This window comes from Urocampus carinirostris, chromosome 5 (assembly GCF_059441175.1).
Source record: "Urocampus carinirostris isolate Australia breed hairy pipefish chromosome 5, RoL_Ucar_1.0, whole genome shotgun sequence".
Lineage (NCBI taxonomy): Eukaryota > Metazoa > Chordata > Actinopteri > Syngnathiformes > Syngnathidae > Urocampus > Urocampus carinirostris.
The window spans coordinates 21,183,067-21,196,016 of record NC_142353.1 but is presented as its reverse complement, the minus strand read 5'-3'; the positions used below and the strand labels follow the sequence as shown (position 1 = coordinate 21,196,016).

The following is a 12,950-nucleotide window of genomic DNA, read 5'->3' as shown; positions in this document are numbered from 1 at the left end:
ATGCCTTTCAGTGACTTGATAATCGCATATGAATGCACAACATTTACCATTTACTATTCAGGCCAAAAGTGCAACACCTTGTTTCTACTACTCGCGGCAGGAGCGCTGTAGTGCTTTTTCTACCTTTAATGCTTGTATGAAGACATGGCATTACAAATTTTTTCCTGTGTCTCATAGCCGTTAGTTTTCCTAGCCGTTAGTTTTCCTTTTACCCTGTTCAGATTATTAGAAGTTAAGTCAATCACTGAAACATCATATCAGTTAGAAATCATATTTACTAGAAAATCGCAATTTTCAGAACCTGTCCACCGGCAACTCAGGTATTCTTAGGGGGCTACCTGGTGCCTGCAGTATCCACGTTGGAATAGCGTGGAATTATTTAATTGATGTGGTGGGCCACATTTGCAAGGCAGGGAGTAAGTTGTAGTGTCTCAGCAAGAAGCACTTCCTGCTTCCTGTCTGTAGTAGATCCCCCTCCCCATTTTGCTAAAGGGCAGGGAATTGTGTCCTGATAACAGCACAAGATACACAGTGGAACACCCGCGCTCTTGTGTTGAAGACAGATGTGATGGTAAATCTTCCCACTCAGAGGTCAGTGAGCGGTCAGAAAAGGCCTGTGTGTGTGGAGTCATAAGAGATCAGTCTGGACATTAGTGAGCCAATTCTAACTGAATTGTTTTGAACACCAACCCATTCTGTCTTCCCCCTGACTACACGGTGAACGGAGGAAAGGGGAGGGGGATTTAACAGATGTTTGTGTTTGTGTGTGTGTTTCAAGAAGCAGTTAGTGGTATTTCCGAAACTAACAGATGTGTGTCACTGTGCATATTTTGTTGTGCAAGAGTTCTCTGCCTCATACCTCAGACCTCTTGCCTCTTTGGGTGGTCTCGAACACACACTGGACTGTCTGTGCCTATCTGCGTGCGACTGTGTGTAGCAGCTTGGCAGCCACGCAAGTCCCCGATTATGCACCCGGCAAGGCCACAGCCTGATTTCACTCCTCCCTATTATTATCTTCATGATACTTCTGCATTCTATGCACAGGGTTCATACGTGTGCTTCAAATCCTTGAAAATGCTTGAAATTTAATGTTGTGTTTTTAAGTTCGGAAGAAGTGCGTGTAAATGCTTGAAATTGCTGCCCTGTTTCTCAGCAGTCTGACTCAATGGACCATCCATTAAATGACTCGGATACAGTACCTTCATAATCTGGTTGCCGTTGTATTTCGGAGTGGAGCGTTATCCCGCTCTTCAGCCGGACCTCGGAATTAACGTGGGACAATACTGATACCTGATACCATTATTCACTGGGGAAAAACTCTTCCGTTCCGAACTTTTGAGTATCACATCTTACAATATGCAATGCATCATTTGTAGCTTACATATTTTTGTTGAAAAACTAACTTTGAGACGATGATGTTGAGTTATTTTGTTTTGTGACATTTTTTTAAACAGGATCATTAATTTATTATTAGATTTGAATTAGATTGGTATCAGAATTTAAAGAACTCACCAATTTACTGTATATTAGCAATTCAAAGGCATATTTTAGTTCTAGGAACTGCGACTCATTCATTTTTTATGATTGACAAATTAAACGTTTGTAGTAACAGGCAAATCGATTAATGCAAATATGTTTTTTCTTTAATCTACTAATACACACAATGTGAGGAAATAGTATCCAAGCTTAGAAACTAAACCATCTAGTAAATTTTATGATTTTATTTCCTTTCTTTTTAAGTTACTTTTCATGTAAGCAGTTATGGTAATTCAGTGTGTTTTCTGCAGGCTGCAGTAGTGGTGGTGTTCAACTTTGCCATGGTACTGCTCATCTTTCCTGCCATCCTTAGCATGGACCTGTACAGACGAGAAGACAGACGCTTTGACATTTTCTGCTGCTTTTACAGGTAAGCACACTCAAACACGTTTCTGTAAGTGATCTGATCTTTCACCCTAATGAATTATCCAGTTGTCTAGCTAGCACTGTCTGATGCCCTGCTTTATTTGTATACCCTGGCCCTTCTTGGGAAAGCGTCACCAGTCTGCTGCCAGTCTGGGCACGCTTTCTGGCACATTACTTGCACAGATGTTCACTGTAGACACACAAACACAGACACTAAGGTAAATCCAAGTTGGATCTGCTCCTACTTTTCCAGAATAGACAGCCTAAGGTCAACCTGTCTAAGCATATGATAGTCACTTCCAAAGCTTTATCAAGCCAAACCTCCCAGGTTGAACACAGATCATTCCAGGAAATGTACTCATATTTCGCTACACTTCCCACCATATGTCATTAAAATTGCTTCTATTGTTCAAATATGAAAGAACTTATTAACGTAACCACAATCTTCCTATTCCCTTTCAGTATTTCAGAGCAGCGTCTAACATGTTATTAGGAGAATAAGACTTAAAAAAACAATCAGACCTCAGAAGTTGGGAAATTTGTCACCAAATTCGAACAAGATACACAGTCAATGGAATCCTTTTATTGCGTTTCAGTATGTTTCATATAGAGTAGTACTGTGCTAAAAGAAAGTCATCTTAACCGCAAATTGCAGCATTCACAGGGAGATTTCTATCACCTTTCATGAAGATTGGAAATGAATGGGTCTGTTCGATTACACGCTTCAATACCTTTTATAATAAAAAGGGGATGACTGTACGACTCCAGTAGGCGTTAAATCTTGAATTACCTAGTCCCTTTTAACTGTGTTGTTTTTATTTATACAGAACAGCTAGCGAAATGAAAAGCCAAAAGAACGGACCAAATGAAGATTGTAAATAGTCAGTTCAGTTTTGGACCACAATTCCTTTTTGTTCAAAAAGGTGTACAGTTAGTATTAAAGGTTGCTAGTGATGCTAATGTATCTGCCTGGAAGGTTGGATTATTCCGGGTTTACACAGGTGCTTGGAATTCTTGACAATGCTTGAATTTTAATGTTTAATTTTCAAGAATTGAAAAGTGCTTGAATTTTGGGTGAAATACTTGTTGACATGTTTCTCAACAAATGAAGCTGACACTGCTCTCTGGTGGCTTTGCTTTGTCATCGCATTTTTTTCCCTTGATAATTAACGGCAGTTGACATTAGTTTGTGTCACTTTGTCCTATGAAGCGTTATCGCTCCCTGGCGGTCGTGCCTAAGAGGTGCTTTCTACACCGAAACAAGGACTATGAAATGTGTATTAGTCCAATGATTATGTATTTTTAATAGACATTTATTATGGGCCATGCAAAAATTTGATTAGTAATCCCAGTGGTAAATTATAATGGGAACAATTTCCTTCAACTGAAAATGTAAGCCACATATTATTGGCATTTTTACCCAACACCTATAATAGGGGGGATATATTTATCTCAAAAATATTTACACAGGTATTGTGCAGATCCCAAAATATATTTGCGATTTACTCAAGATCTAAAAATCATATGTGTGGGTAAATGCACAGATTTAAAAAAAAATATGTAAATAGCAGATATATTTGTGGCTCTGCAAAATAAATGATTTACACCAGTTTTCTTAAGTTAATGGTACTGTTTAATTTGTAAAACTGGCTATGAAAGTCCTTGAAAGTGCTTGAATTTTGTCATAAAAATGTGTACAAACACATTTATTGCTTCTTGTACCGTATTTTTATGTCATCCATAGGAAAATTGTATAAATGGACAGTGAAGTTTGTCTCTTTGAGTTCTTGCATGTCTTTCTTTGCAGCCCATGTGCCAATCGTGTGATCCAGATGGAGCCACAAGCGCACCTGGATGGGTCAGACGGGAGCCGCTACAGCCCTTTGCCATCCTATCGCACAGGGCTCCCCTCCTACCATACGCCTCCACCAAGCTACAGCCCGCCGCCCTCCTACAGCAGTCACGGCTTCGCCCAGCAAACCCAAATCACCATGCAGTCTACGGTGCAGCTCCGGACCGAGTATGATCCCCGCACGCAGGCTTTCTACACCACTGCCGAGCCCCGTTCTCAAATCTCTGTGCAGCCCATCAACCCACCTTCAGCCCGGAGCAACCCTTACAATGACTTTTACAACAACAACAATAACAACAGCGGCAGGATGAGTCACCGGACGGCTCGATATCGTCATTCTGAGGCTTCCCCAGCTGCTGCCTCAGTGGAAGTTCCTCCGCAGGATTCTGCTTCAGGAAGCGGCCAAAGCCCGGAAAATAACAACTCCACACGGGACTTGATCTCCCAGTTTGGCGAGGCGTCTCATGTGGTGAGGTGCATGGAGCCACCCTGCACCCGCTGGACTCTAGCTTCCTTCGCTGAAAAACACTATGCACCGTTTTTACTGCAATCCACCACCAAGGTGAGCAGATCAGAGTGGCTTCTGTGTGAGTGTGTGGGAGTTTGAACGATGAGGGCTAGTTAGTCACTAGGGCTCATGACAGAGTAGGCGGAAATCTGGAGTCATGTCATATCTGAATCACACACAGTCTGACCTCAGTCTAATGGGTGGCCGGCCCTCTCACAACTCAAATCATCTGGTGGCCTGTACTTGACATCATTGCAGAATCTTTTCTTTGTCTTTTCATCATGCTGTCAAATAATACTCCACTTGAGCAAATTATTTCATGCGCAATCCCCTGCCTTCTGCCAAACGGCTAAAAGGAACATTCCATTTTATTCCATCTGCGCTCTTTGATCCTCCATTATTAGTCAAATCTGGCAGCACGTGGTTCGATGATCAGAGGCTTTGTATACGAGATTAAATAAACCCTTTTAGTTGAAGATCAAACCACAAGTGAATGTTGCTGAGGATGCAAGCTCTTTCTCCAAAAATAAGCATGCAAGAGTATTCCCTGCCAGATTTCATTTCACTTCCTTAAAGTACAAAAGACAGTAATATTCATCTATGCCAGCGGTCCCCGAACTACGGCATGCCTCCACGTTTGGTCGGGCTCCCTGATAAATACCAGAGAGCTATTTGATGGACATTCTTTTTTACCTAAAAAGAACTCAAAGTCAGGGTGCGCGCTTTTGGTTGTACCGGAAATCAAACCCAGCGCGCGTCTGTTAGAGGGCCGAATTCTTAACACAGGACTACTAGAGATATAGATGACATAAGAAAAGGCATTTGATTTGATCACATTACATTTAGTCACAGTACTAGAGTAATTCTGTTGTGCACTTCACATGTTACAATGACGATACATTTGTCACTTACTCTTCTTAGAATAGAATAGGAAAGAAGCCTAACTGGTATGGGGATAATGTCCTTCCTTTTGCAGGTGGTGGTGATCGTGCTCTTCCTCTGCTTGTTGGGAGTCAGCCTATATGGTACAACCCAAGTGCGAAATGGCCTTGAGTTAACCGACATTGTTCCGCGGGAAACCAGCGAGTATGACTTCATCGGCGCCCAGTTCAAGTTTTTCTCCTTCTACAACATGTACGTGGTGACGCAGCGGGCCGACTACCCTCATAAACAGCCGTTGCTGCACCAGCTGCACCGCACATTTCGCACCATTCGCTACGTGCTGAAGGAGGACAATGGGCAGCTGCCCCCTATGTGGCTTCACTACTTCAGGGACTGGCTGCAAGGTATTGTTGATATTATTTATTTATTTTTGGGGGGTTTAACGGAGGTTAGTATCCTGAAACGGGGTCACTTCCGGTCACATCCTGTTGAAAATTCTGGTTTGAAACGGGCACTTCTTGTTTAAAACAGGTGAATTCTTGTTGTAAACTATTACTATCGGTTTGAAACAGTCACTTCTGGTTCCTTTTTGTACATTCAAAACAGCATTCGGTGTGTTTTGGTTTGGGACAGAAGACAAAACTAAGCCCCAACACACCACGGCTATACTAGCTAACGTCTTGTGCATTTTCTGGCTGGCGTACTGCGACAGCTAAAACAACTTGACTTGAACAAGCTTTTCTCTTTACCTTTAAAAAATCAACCGACTCGCCATGGTTTGCACATATTAGGGTCATCTAAACCTAGGACCTTAGGGCTAGAGTTACAGGGTCGGTCCCTTAAGTGCGTGTCGGGACCACAGCGTCTTCTCTTTTACAAGTTCCTGCTCAAAGGTAGATACTCTGTCCGGGCCGCTACTGCGCTTGATCTAGTTGCAACATTGGCTAGAGAACAGCGGGACTTTATATTAAAAAATAAAGTCTCTTCGTATCCGTATGGGCTAAAATTGTATTGAATAACTTTTCTACACAAATATTTCTCAAAATGTAACACTTGTTTTATTGACATGCTGTTAGAATGTTCAAGTTTTTAATCTACATGAAGTATATTCTCACTTAAACAGTCACCCAGGCCATGAACACAAGCATAAAAAAAGAAAAACGGCAATCATGCACATTGATATAATCTCAGTGTAATAAAAAGACACAGGTAATCCTGTAATTCTTGTTGATACGATGTCTTGTGAAAGCGTTCGCGTCGGCCAATGAAAGCAATTCATTGTATTTAGTTATAACACATACAACAGGGACGTGCACTTCTGATTTAGTCTAGTGCAGATTGTACACTTACAGTGGTGCTGAGTGCGTACGTGTGCAAACCACACAGCGAGAGCTTGTGTATGATATTGCTCTGTGAAATGGTGGGACAAATTGGAGCCAGACAGGGCCGAGGAACAAGACCCAAAACAACATCTCCCGCAGTCGGCCCACGGTGTGACTGTTGGGAGAGCGCAATGCAGGCACATATGGATGAAGAGAAAGGAACACATGTTCTTGATATACGGCCCTAATGGTCTCTATGAATAAAAAACATAACATTTTCAGCTTTTTCCAAGGTGGTTCAGGGCCAGTTATCATATTAAATCAGCCAATCTTGTTAGTCAAGGGTTTGACTTTCTGGTGTTGAGTACTGTGTGCGTGTGTGTGTGTTTGCACAGGTTTGCAGCTTGCATTCGACAAGGACTGGGAGGCCGGCCGCATCACTCAGAACAACTACAAGAACGGCAGCGATGACGGTATTTTGGCATACAAGCTTCTGGTGCAGACGGGACGCAGAGAAAAGCCCATCAACATCAACCTGGTAAGCTTCAGAAATCGTACGAGGTGTGTCTGCCTCTGTAGCAGTAATTCGATTGGCCCAAGAGCAACAACGCCCACCCTGCAAACTCGTCCATTCCCTCCCCCCTTACATCCTTTCCCCCTCCTGTCTGTCTTCTCTCATCCTCTCGCACTTTGTGATGACTTTACCGAGTTGAGGAATTTAAAGCTCTCGCCGGGACTCTCGGCCCGCCTTCTGAAAAACCTATTAACTCTTGCCGTGTGTTTGCATGTGATAGATGAACGTACATGTAGGGCTCCACAGCGGGATTTCATGCACCCTTAACACTTTGGGATTCCAGGGTGGAGCTTAAGGGAGCGTTTGCGAGAAAGTTCAACTAAAACCATTCGATTCTTAACGTATGTGCACCAGAAGTGTGCAACAGTTCTGCATTAATTTTTGTATTGACCATGAGCATAGGTGAGTGAAACTTCATTTTCACATTTAAATGCAAACCATAGTACTTGTATAAAAGGATTCACTCAAGTCCTGGTTGTTATTAGGAGTGGGTAGATCCCCTCTATTATTACCAATACTCTTGTCCTGGGGTCAATACTTGGTCCTCCCACCAATTTCCTCAAAGCGCCGCTTCTCGCTCTTTTTCCCGCTTGGTCGAGTTTTGAATGATTATGACATTTCCAAGAATAAGTATCTGTATCAGTATTGATCGATACTTCCCTGTATTTACTTGGTTTGGATCAATATCTAAATTCCTAGTATTACCCCCCTTAATTGTTATGCAGGTACTATGATGTCGATATTTACACAAAACCGTTTTCCCTTAATTGATGGACAGATCACTGTAATTTAATGTCAGTGCAGCAGTGGTGACACAATATTTGTTTCGGTGTTTTGTGATTTTGCATGTTATGGGAACTGTTTGGTGACCCAAGTGGATGTAATTTCTCTTTTTATGCCAGAAAATAATTCCCAATTGTGTATTATATTTTGATTTTTTTTGTTGGGATTTGAGTTTGTGCTATTTTAGATTATTCTCCATTCTTGTACTGTGAAGAAGTTGTAACTTCTCTGGAGCGGCTTCAACGTCATTGCCAATCAGTCTGAGATGCTGCTGAGTTAATACCTCCACTCAAATAAGCTTATACTCACTGCGGAATTGGGAAGGAAATGACACCAGCTAAGTTCTCAGTTGGAGGCCCGGATGGCAACACAGAGTGGGATTAACATTGTGTCTTCTCTTTGGCAGCTCAGAGATGCAAACTGATGACAATGGCTATAATTGGTCATTTCCATATGCTTGCTTTTTCATTAGCAATGGAAACATTACCTACATGCAACCATTAGCTTACGCTGATAAACAAAACAAAATCAAAACAACATTGCAGTGTTGGGGAACATATTTCATGTTCAAGTCATTCTTCAAAGTCCAGTTCTTATTGTTTATAAGTGGTTTCCTCATTTTTTTCTTTAGTCCATCCATTTTTCCCATTTGTCTATGAATTGGGTCTTCTGTATTCTTATTCCAAATGTGGTCCTCTCCATTACAAATATTTCCTCCACAGTGCACATCCACTGCTATACGATGGAGAGATCTTGTTTGTGCCATTATGTAGTTATTACTTTTTTGCTCGCTGTCAGTAAATTTTTAACCAGGTACTCAACCTTTCTCTGTAACATTTCTTCTGATAGATTCCCCAAATAGAGCACCTTGAATGATTTAGGTATCCCATATCCCAATATTTTCTTTAATTTTAACCATACATTTTCCTAGTAATCTTGTATTATTGGACTCAGCCAAAATATATTCATGTGGTCTACGTTTACTTCTCCACATGCTCTCCAGCATGGTTGTTGAACCTCGGAAAGATCTCTCCTTATTTTGGGTGTAATGAAGAATCTGACGACATTTGTCCAGTTGAATTCCATCATAATCCTGGAGCTTATGTATGTGTTTTGAGAATATTCCAAACCTCGGCTTCTGTAATTTTTGAATCCATCACCTTTTCTTATTTTCTTTCAATATAGAGTGATTTATACACATTGGCAATTGCGTAAAAGGTTTTACCTTTTATAGGCTCTTTGAAAAATGTTGATGACCTTATGACTAGTCCCTAGTTTATCTCTTTGTGATAGTACTGTAGTCCTAATGCTCTTCTAATTAATACACACATTGGGGAACTCAAGTTGGTTTCATGTATATGTTTAAAACAAAGGCCAATCAATTAAGATAAAGAAAGTAAAATAAAAGTAACAATGAGCTAACAAAATAAGCCAAGAAGAACAGTCAAGCTGTTTAAACCCAAGGTGTTTAAAAGCTTTGCTGTAAAAGTCTATGACTCGCAGGAGTAAAGAAAGATGGAAGTAACCAGCGCTTGCTTGTGTTTTTTTCTCATATTTTTTAGGAAGATCACAATAATCCACCACTGGTGAGCTATTTTAGTAACAGGTCTGCGGACGACCAAGTTGTTTTTTGGGGCTACCTGCAGCACCACGTTGGTTGCAACTGACTTACTGAGTATATAATTTCCTTCACTAATGTCCTACACTTGGTGTTCAACTCGAGAAGAAGTTGGATTTCCTACTGTTGAGCTCCACCATGATTTTCCTGAATTACCCCTCCCCTCTACCTCCTCGTGTGCACGGCTGCCGCGTTTCCCATTCAACAGGGAAGCCAAGACATGGTTCCTTTTTACATTGTATTTATTTTACTTCGACAAGAAGTGGCTTCTGTCAGACGCTAGGTTTGTGTCCACACAAGGCATTGCGCATAGGGGGTCAGGAGAAGCAAGCACAAGTAACATTTGTACAGATGTCGTGTTATTTTTATTGCTCTCCTCCATTTGCTGGGTGGCATTTCCTTTAGTGTTAACAACAAGGTTAACTACACACAGACTGGCTCAGAGACTTCAGCCCAATTTTTTTTATTATTACGCCAACTCAAGCAGTCTTTTTTTGTGTGTAAAAAAAGAAAAAAAATACCTACACCCGTTACTATTTCCTCAACCCCCCAGACCTTTCCATCCTTCCAGAGAAAGAGAAATTTACTGCTATTTGAAAGGAGAACGGCAGAGCAATGTATTGTAAAGCTTCAAGCTACCGGATTCCTTTTACCTCCACATGGGAGGCCGGGAACAGAACCCTGACTCTATATCTACTAAGTACAATACAACCTTTAAAGAAATGATTGTTGTTTTATCGATGAATGACATTTTCTTTTTCAAAGATTCCATCAATTCTCACACTCGGTATTTCATCTGCAGTCCACTTATTGCTAATTCATGATATTGTGGATTTTTGTTGTTTCCGTAACATAATAAGTGGTGGTACTTCAATAATATTTCTAAAATGATTTTGATAAAAAAAAAAAAAGCATTTATGTATAAATTCCACTCCAATACATGTAGTTTTGCTCCTAATCAGTGAAAAGAAGCATCCATGTTCACATTTAAAATCAAATCAAATAGCTTAAGGAGCTGTACGGAATTGGAAACTATTTTATCTGGGTCCGCCACCTCTGGATTGTGTCATCAGTGCAGCTTCTGTCAAATTCCTTCATGCTGCACGTGCTAGTACATGCTCTTATTTTTTTCATCTTGCTTTGGGTTTGGGTTGGCGTTCGGACTGTACTTAAAGCAGGCTTCTATTTTTCCCCATTTCCATGCTACACAAACAAAAAGAAAACCACGACACTCTATACCACCAGCCTCTCTACACCCATTCCTCCTACGTAATGTGTTCCACACCAAACAGCTTTGCCAAAAGTAAGGAAAAGGAGATAAGAGTAATGGGAAAAAACATTAGGGCTCTTTGAACTCTTTGAACAATTTTAACACATACTTAATAGAGAAAATATTTAACTCTTATCCTTTTGAAGGACATGTGAAACAATGACTATTCAAGCAATAGATAAACACTTTTTATTAAAACCTAAATATTTGTAACCTCACCATTTTTTAAAAACTGGCTTACCAAAAACATTATTAAATACTAAAGCATATATATAAATCGTTCTTGTACAGTTGAGAGAATAAGTGCCCCTGACCACAATTTCCATGTTTCAATGCAGCGTGATAATTCTGGGAAGGGGAGAAGTACAAGAAGTTTCCAAAGTAAAACCACATTCATCTCTGCCAACCATCAGTTGGAAAGAGAGCTGAACTAATATTTGGTCTTATTTTGAAAGCCTCAATCGTCCTCTCACCCTCATGCTGTGCTTATATATGCATTTCTGTGGTAACCCCTCGCTCATAAGTGTTTTCAATTCAACAAGTCTTCTCGCTTATATTGCTAATATTTTTCCATTTTCAAGTTACACTAGAATTTCCCATAAAACAACACAGAATTGGATGTGAGTGTCAAGAGATGAGAGCAGAGACTCCATATTCTTTTGCTTTGCCAGTTGACGCGGCACAGACTTGTGGACGTGGACGGGATCATCAACCCTGGTGCCTTCTATATCTACCTGACTGCTTGGGTCAGCAACGACCCTGTGGCCTATGCCGCTTCGCAAGCCAATATTCGCCCGCATCCTCCCGAGTGGCTCCATGACCGCACCGACTCCATGCCCGAGACGCGTCTCAGCAGTAAGTCAATGTCACTCACAGTCACAAAGTACAGTATTGAAATAAGTTTGTCACAATTAGCCCGAAAGGGAGGCTGCAGCGCGGAGAAGGTGGTTAATGCGTCTGTGGCACAATTCTGAGGTCATGGGATCAAATCCAGCTACCAGCCTTCCTGTGCACAGTTTGCATGTTCTCCCTGTGCTTGCGTGGGTTTCCTACGGGAACTCCGTTTTCCTCCCACATTCCAAAAACATGCGTGTCAGGTTAATTGGCCGGTCCAAATTCTCTCTCGGTGTGAGTGAGCGAGCGAGTTTTCTGTCTCTGTGTGCCCTGCGACTGGCAACCAGTTCAGGGTGTCCCCTGCCCACTGCCTGAAGATGGCTGGGATGGGCTCAGCACCCCTGCAACCCTACTGGGAATAAGTGGTGCAGATAATGGATGGATGGATATTTAGTCCAAAGTAAGAAAAACTGGTCCAGCTAATCCACATACAGTTGTACCTCTTCCTACCAGCTTAATTTGTTCTAGGATCCTGCAAATTCCTCGTCTAACGAGCGAATTTTCCTGATATGAAATAATTAAAAACTAATTGGTCGATTCAAATAGTAAATAAAAATAAAATACTGTCATATTAACTAAATAAAATGCTAGTTTATTGTGAATACCGTTACAAATGTGTCTGCGTGCAAGGAGTCACGGAGATTGCGTACCTGTCAACGTATGCATTTCCCCTGTATTTTAGTTGTTTTTGCATATTTATTTTTTTGTGCAATCTTGAGAGTTTGTAAACTAACATTTAACTGAAACACTCCGTATCCATTTAGTCTCTAGGCTTAAAACTACTTAAAGATTTCTTTCTTCTTTTCTAGCTACTATCAAAGAAGTTTTCTTTTCTCTCTAGGCCTGGTGTGTTGTAAAATTAATGAAAAAAAATAAAAACACAAAAATTCAGCACGCTTTTGAATTGTCTGCTTTTGCGTGCCCTTGTGTGATTTCCAGTTGGTTTGTTGTTCCTGTATAAGCCACTACCCCCTCCTCACGTGCTGCCCACCATTTGCTACTGGTGAGACAACCAAATATGCGCATATACTGTAAGCCAGGGGTCGGGAACCTTTTTGACTCAATGAGCCATGAAAGCAAAAAATATTAATTTTATTTTGGGAAAGAGCCACACCATATATTATGAGACAAATTTACAAAATTGCTAAACCCGCACCCCAGACAAAAGCTTAGGCTTCAGCACATTTATTTTTGATGATTTGATAAAAATTATGAAAAGAGAATAATGCCAGAGCCCCTGTCCCAAAATCAACAAACATACCACTTTAAACTTGTCTCTTTCTTGCAATTACTCAAGATCGGTTAAACTCCTTTTGACCCTTTTTTCATACATATTGGTTTCAAA

General features: G+C 41.0%; 1 protein-coding gene across 1 annotated transcript in view; it reads left to right on the top strand.

The window, feature by feature from the left end:
- The window catches only part of ptch1 (patched 1), a 63,627-nt gene that overhangs the window by 20,200 nt on the left and 30,477 nt on the right, over positions 1-12,950 (top strand). Inside the window, exons 11-15 of the mRNA XM_088336138.1 lie at positions 1,788-1,906; positions 3,710-4,316; positions 5,239-5,548; positions 6,862-7,004; positions 11,383-11,566. Of these exons, the coding sequence (XP_088192264.1) occupies positions 1,788-1,906; positions 3,710-4,316; positions 5,239-5,548; positions 6,862-7,004; positions 11,383-11,566 (1,363 nt within the window). The remainder of the gene's footprint in view (positions 1-1,787; positions 1,907-3,709; positions 4,317-5,238; positions 5,549-6,861; positions 7,005-11,382; positions 11,567-12,950) is intronic.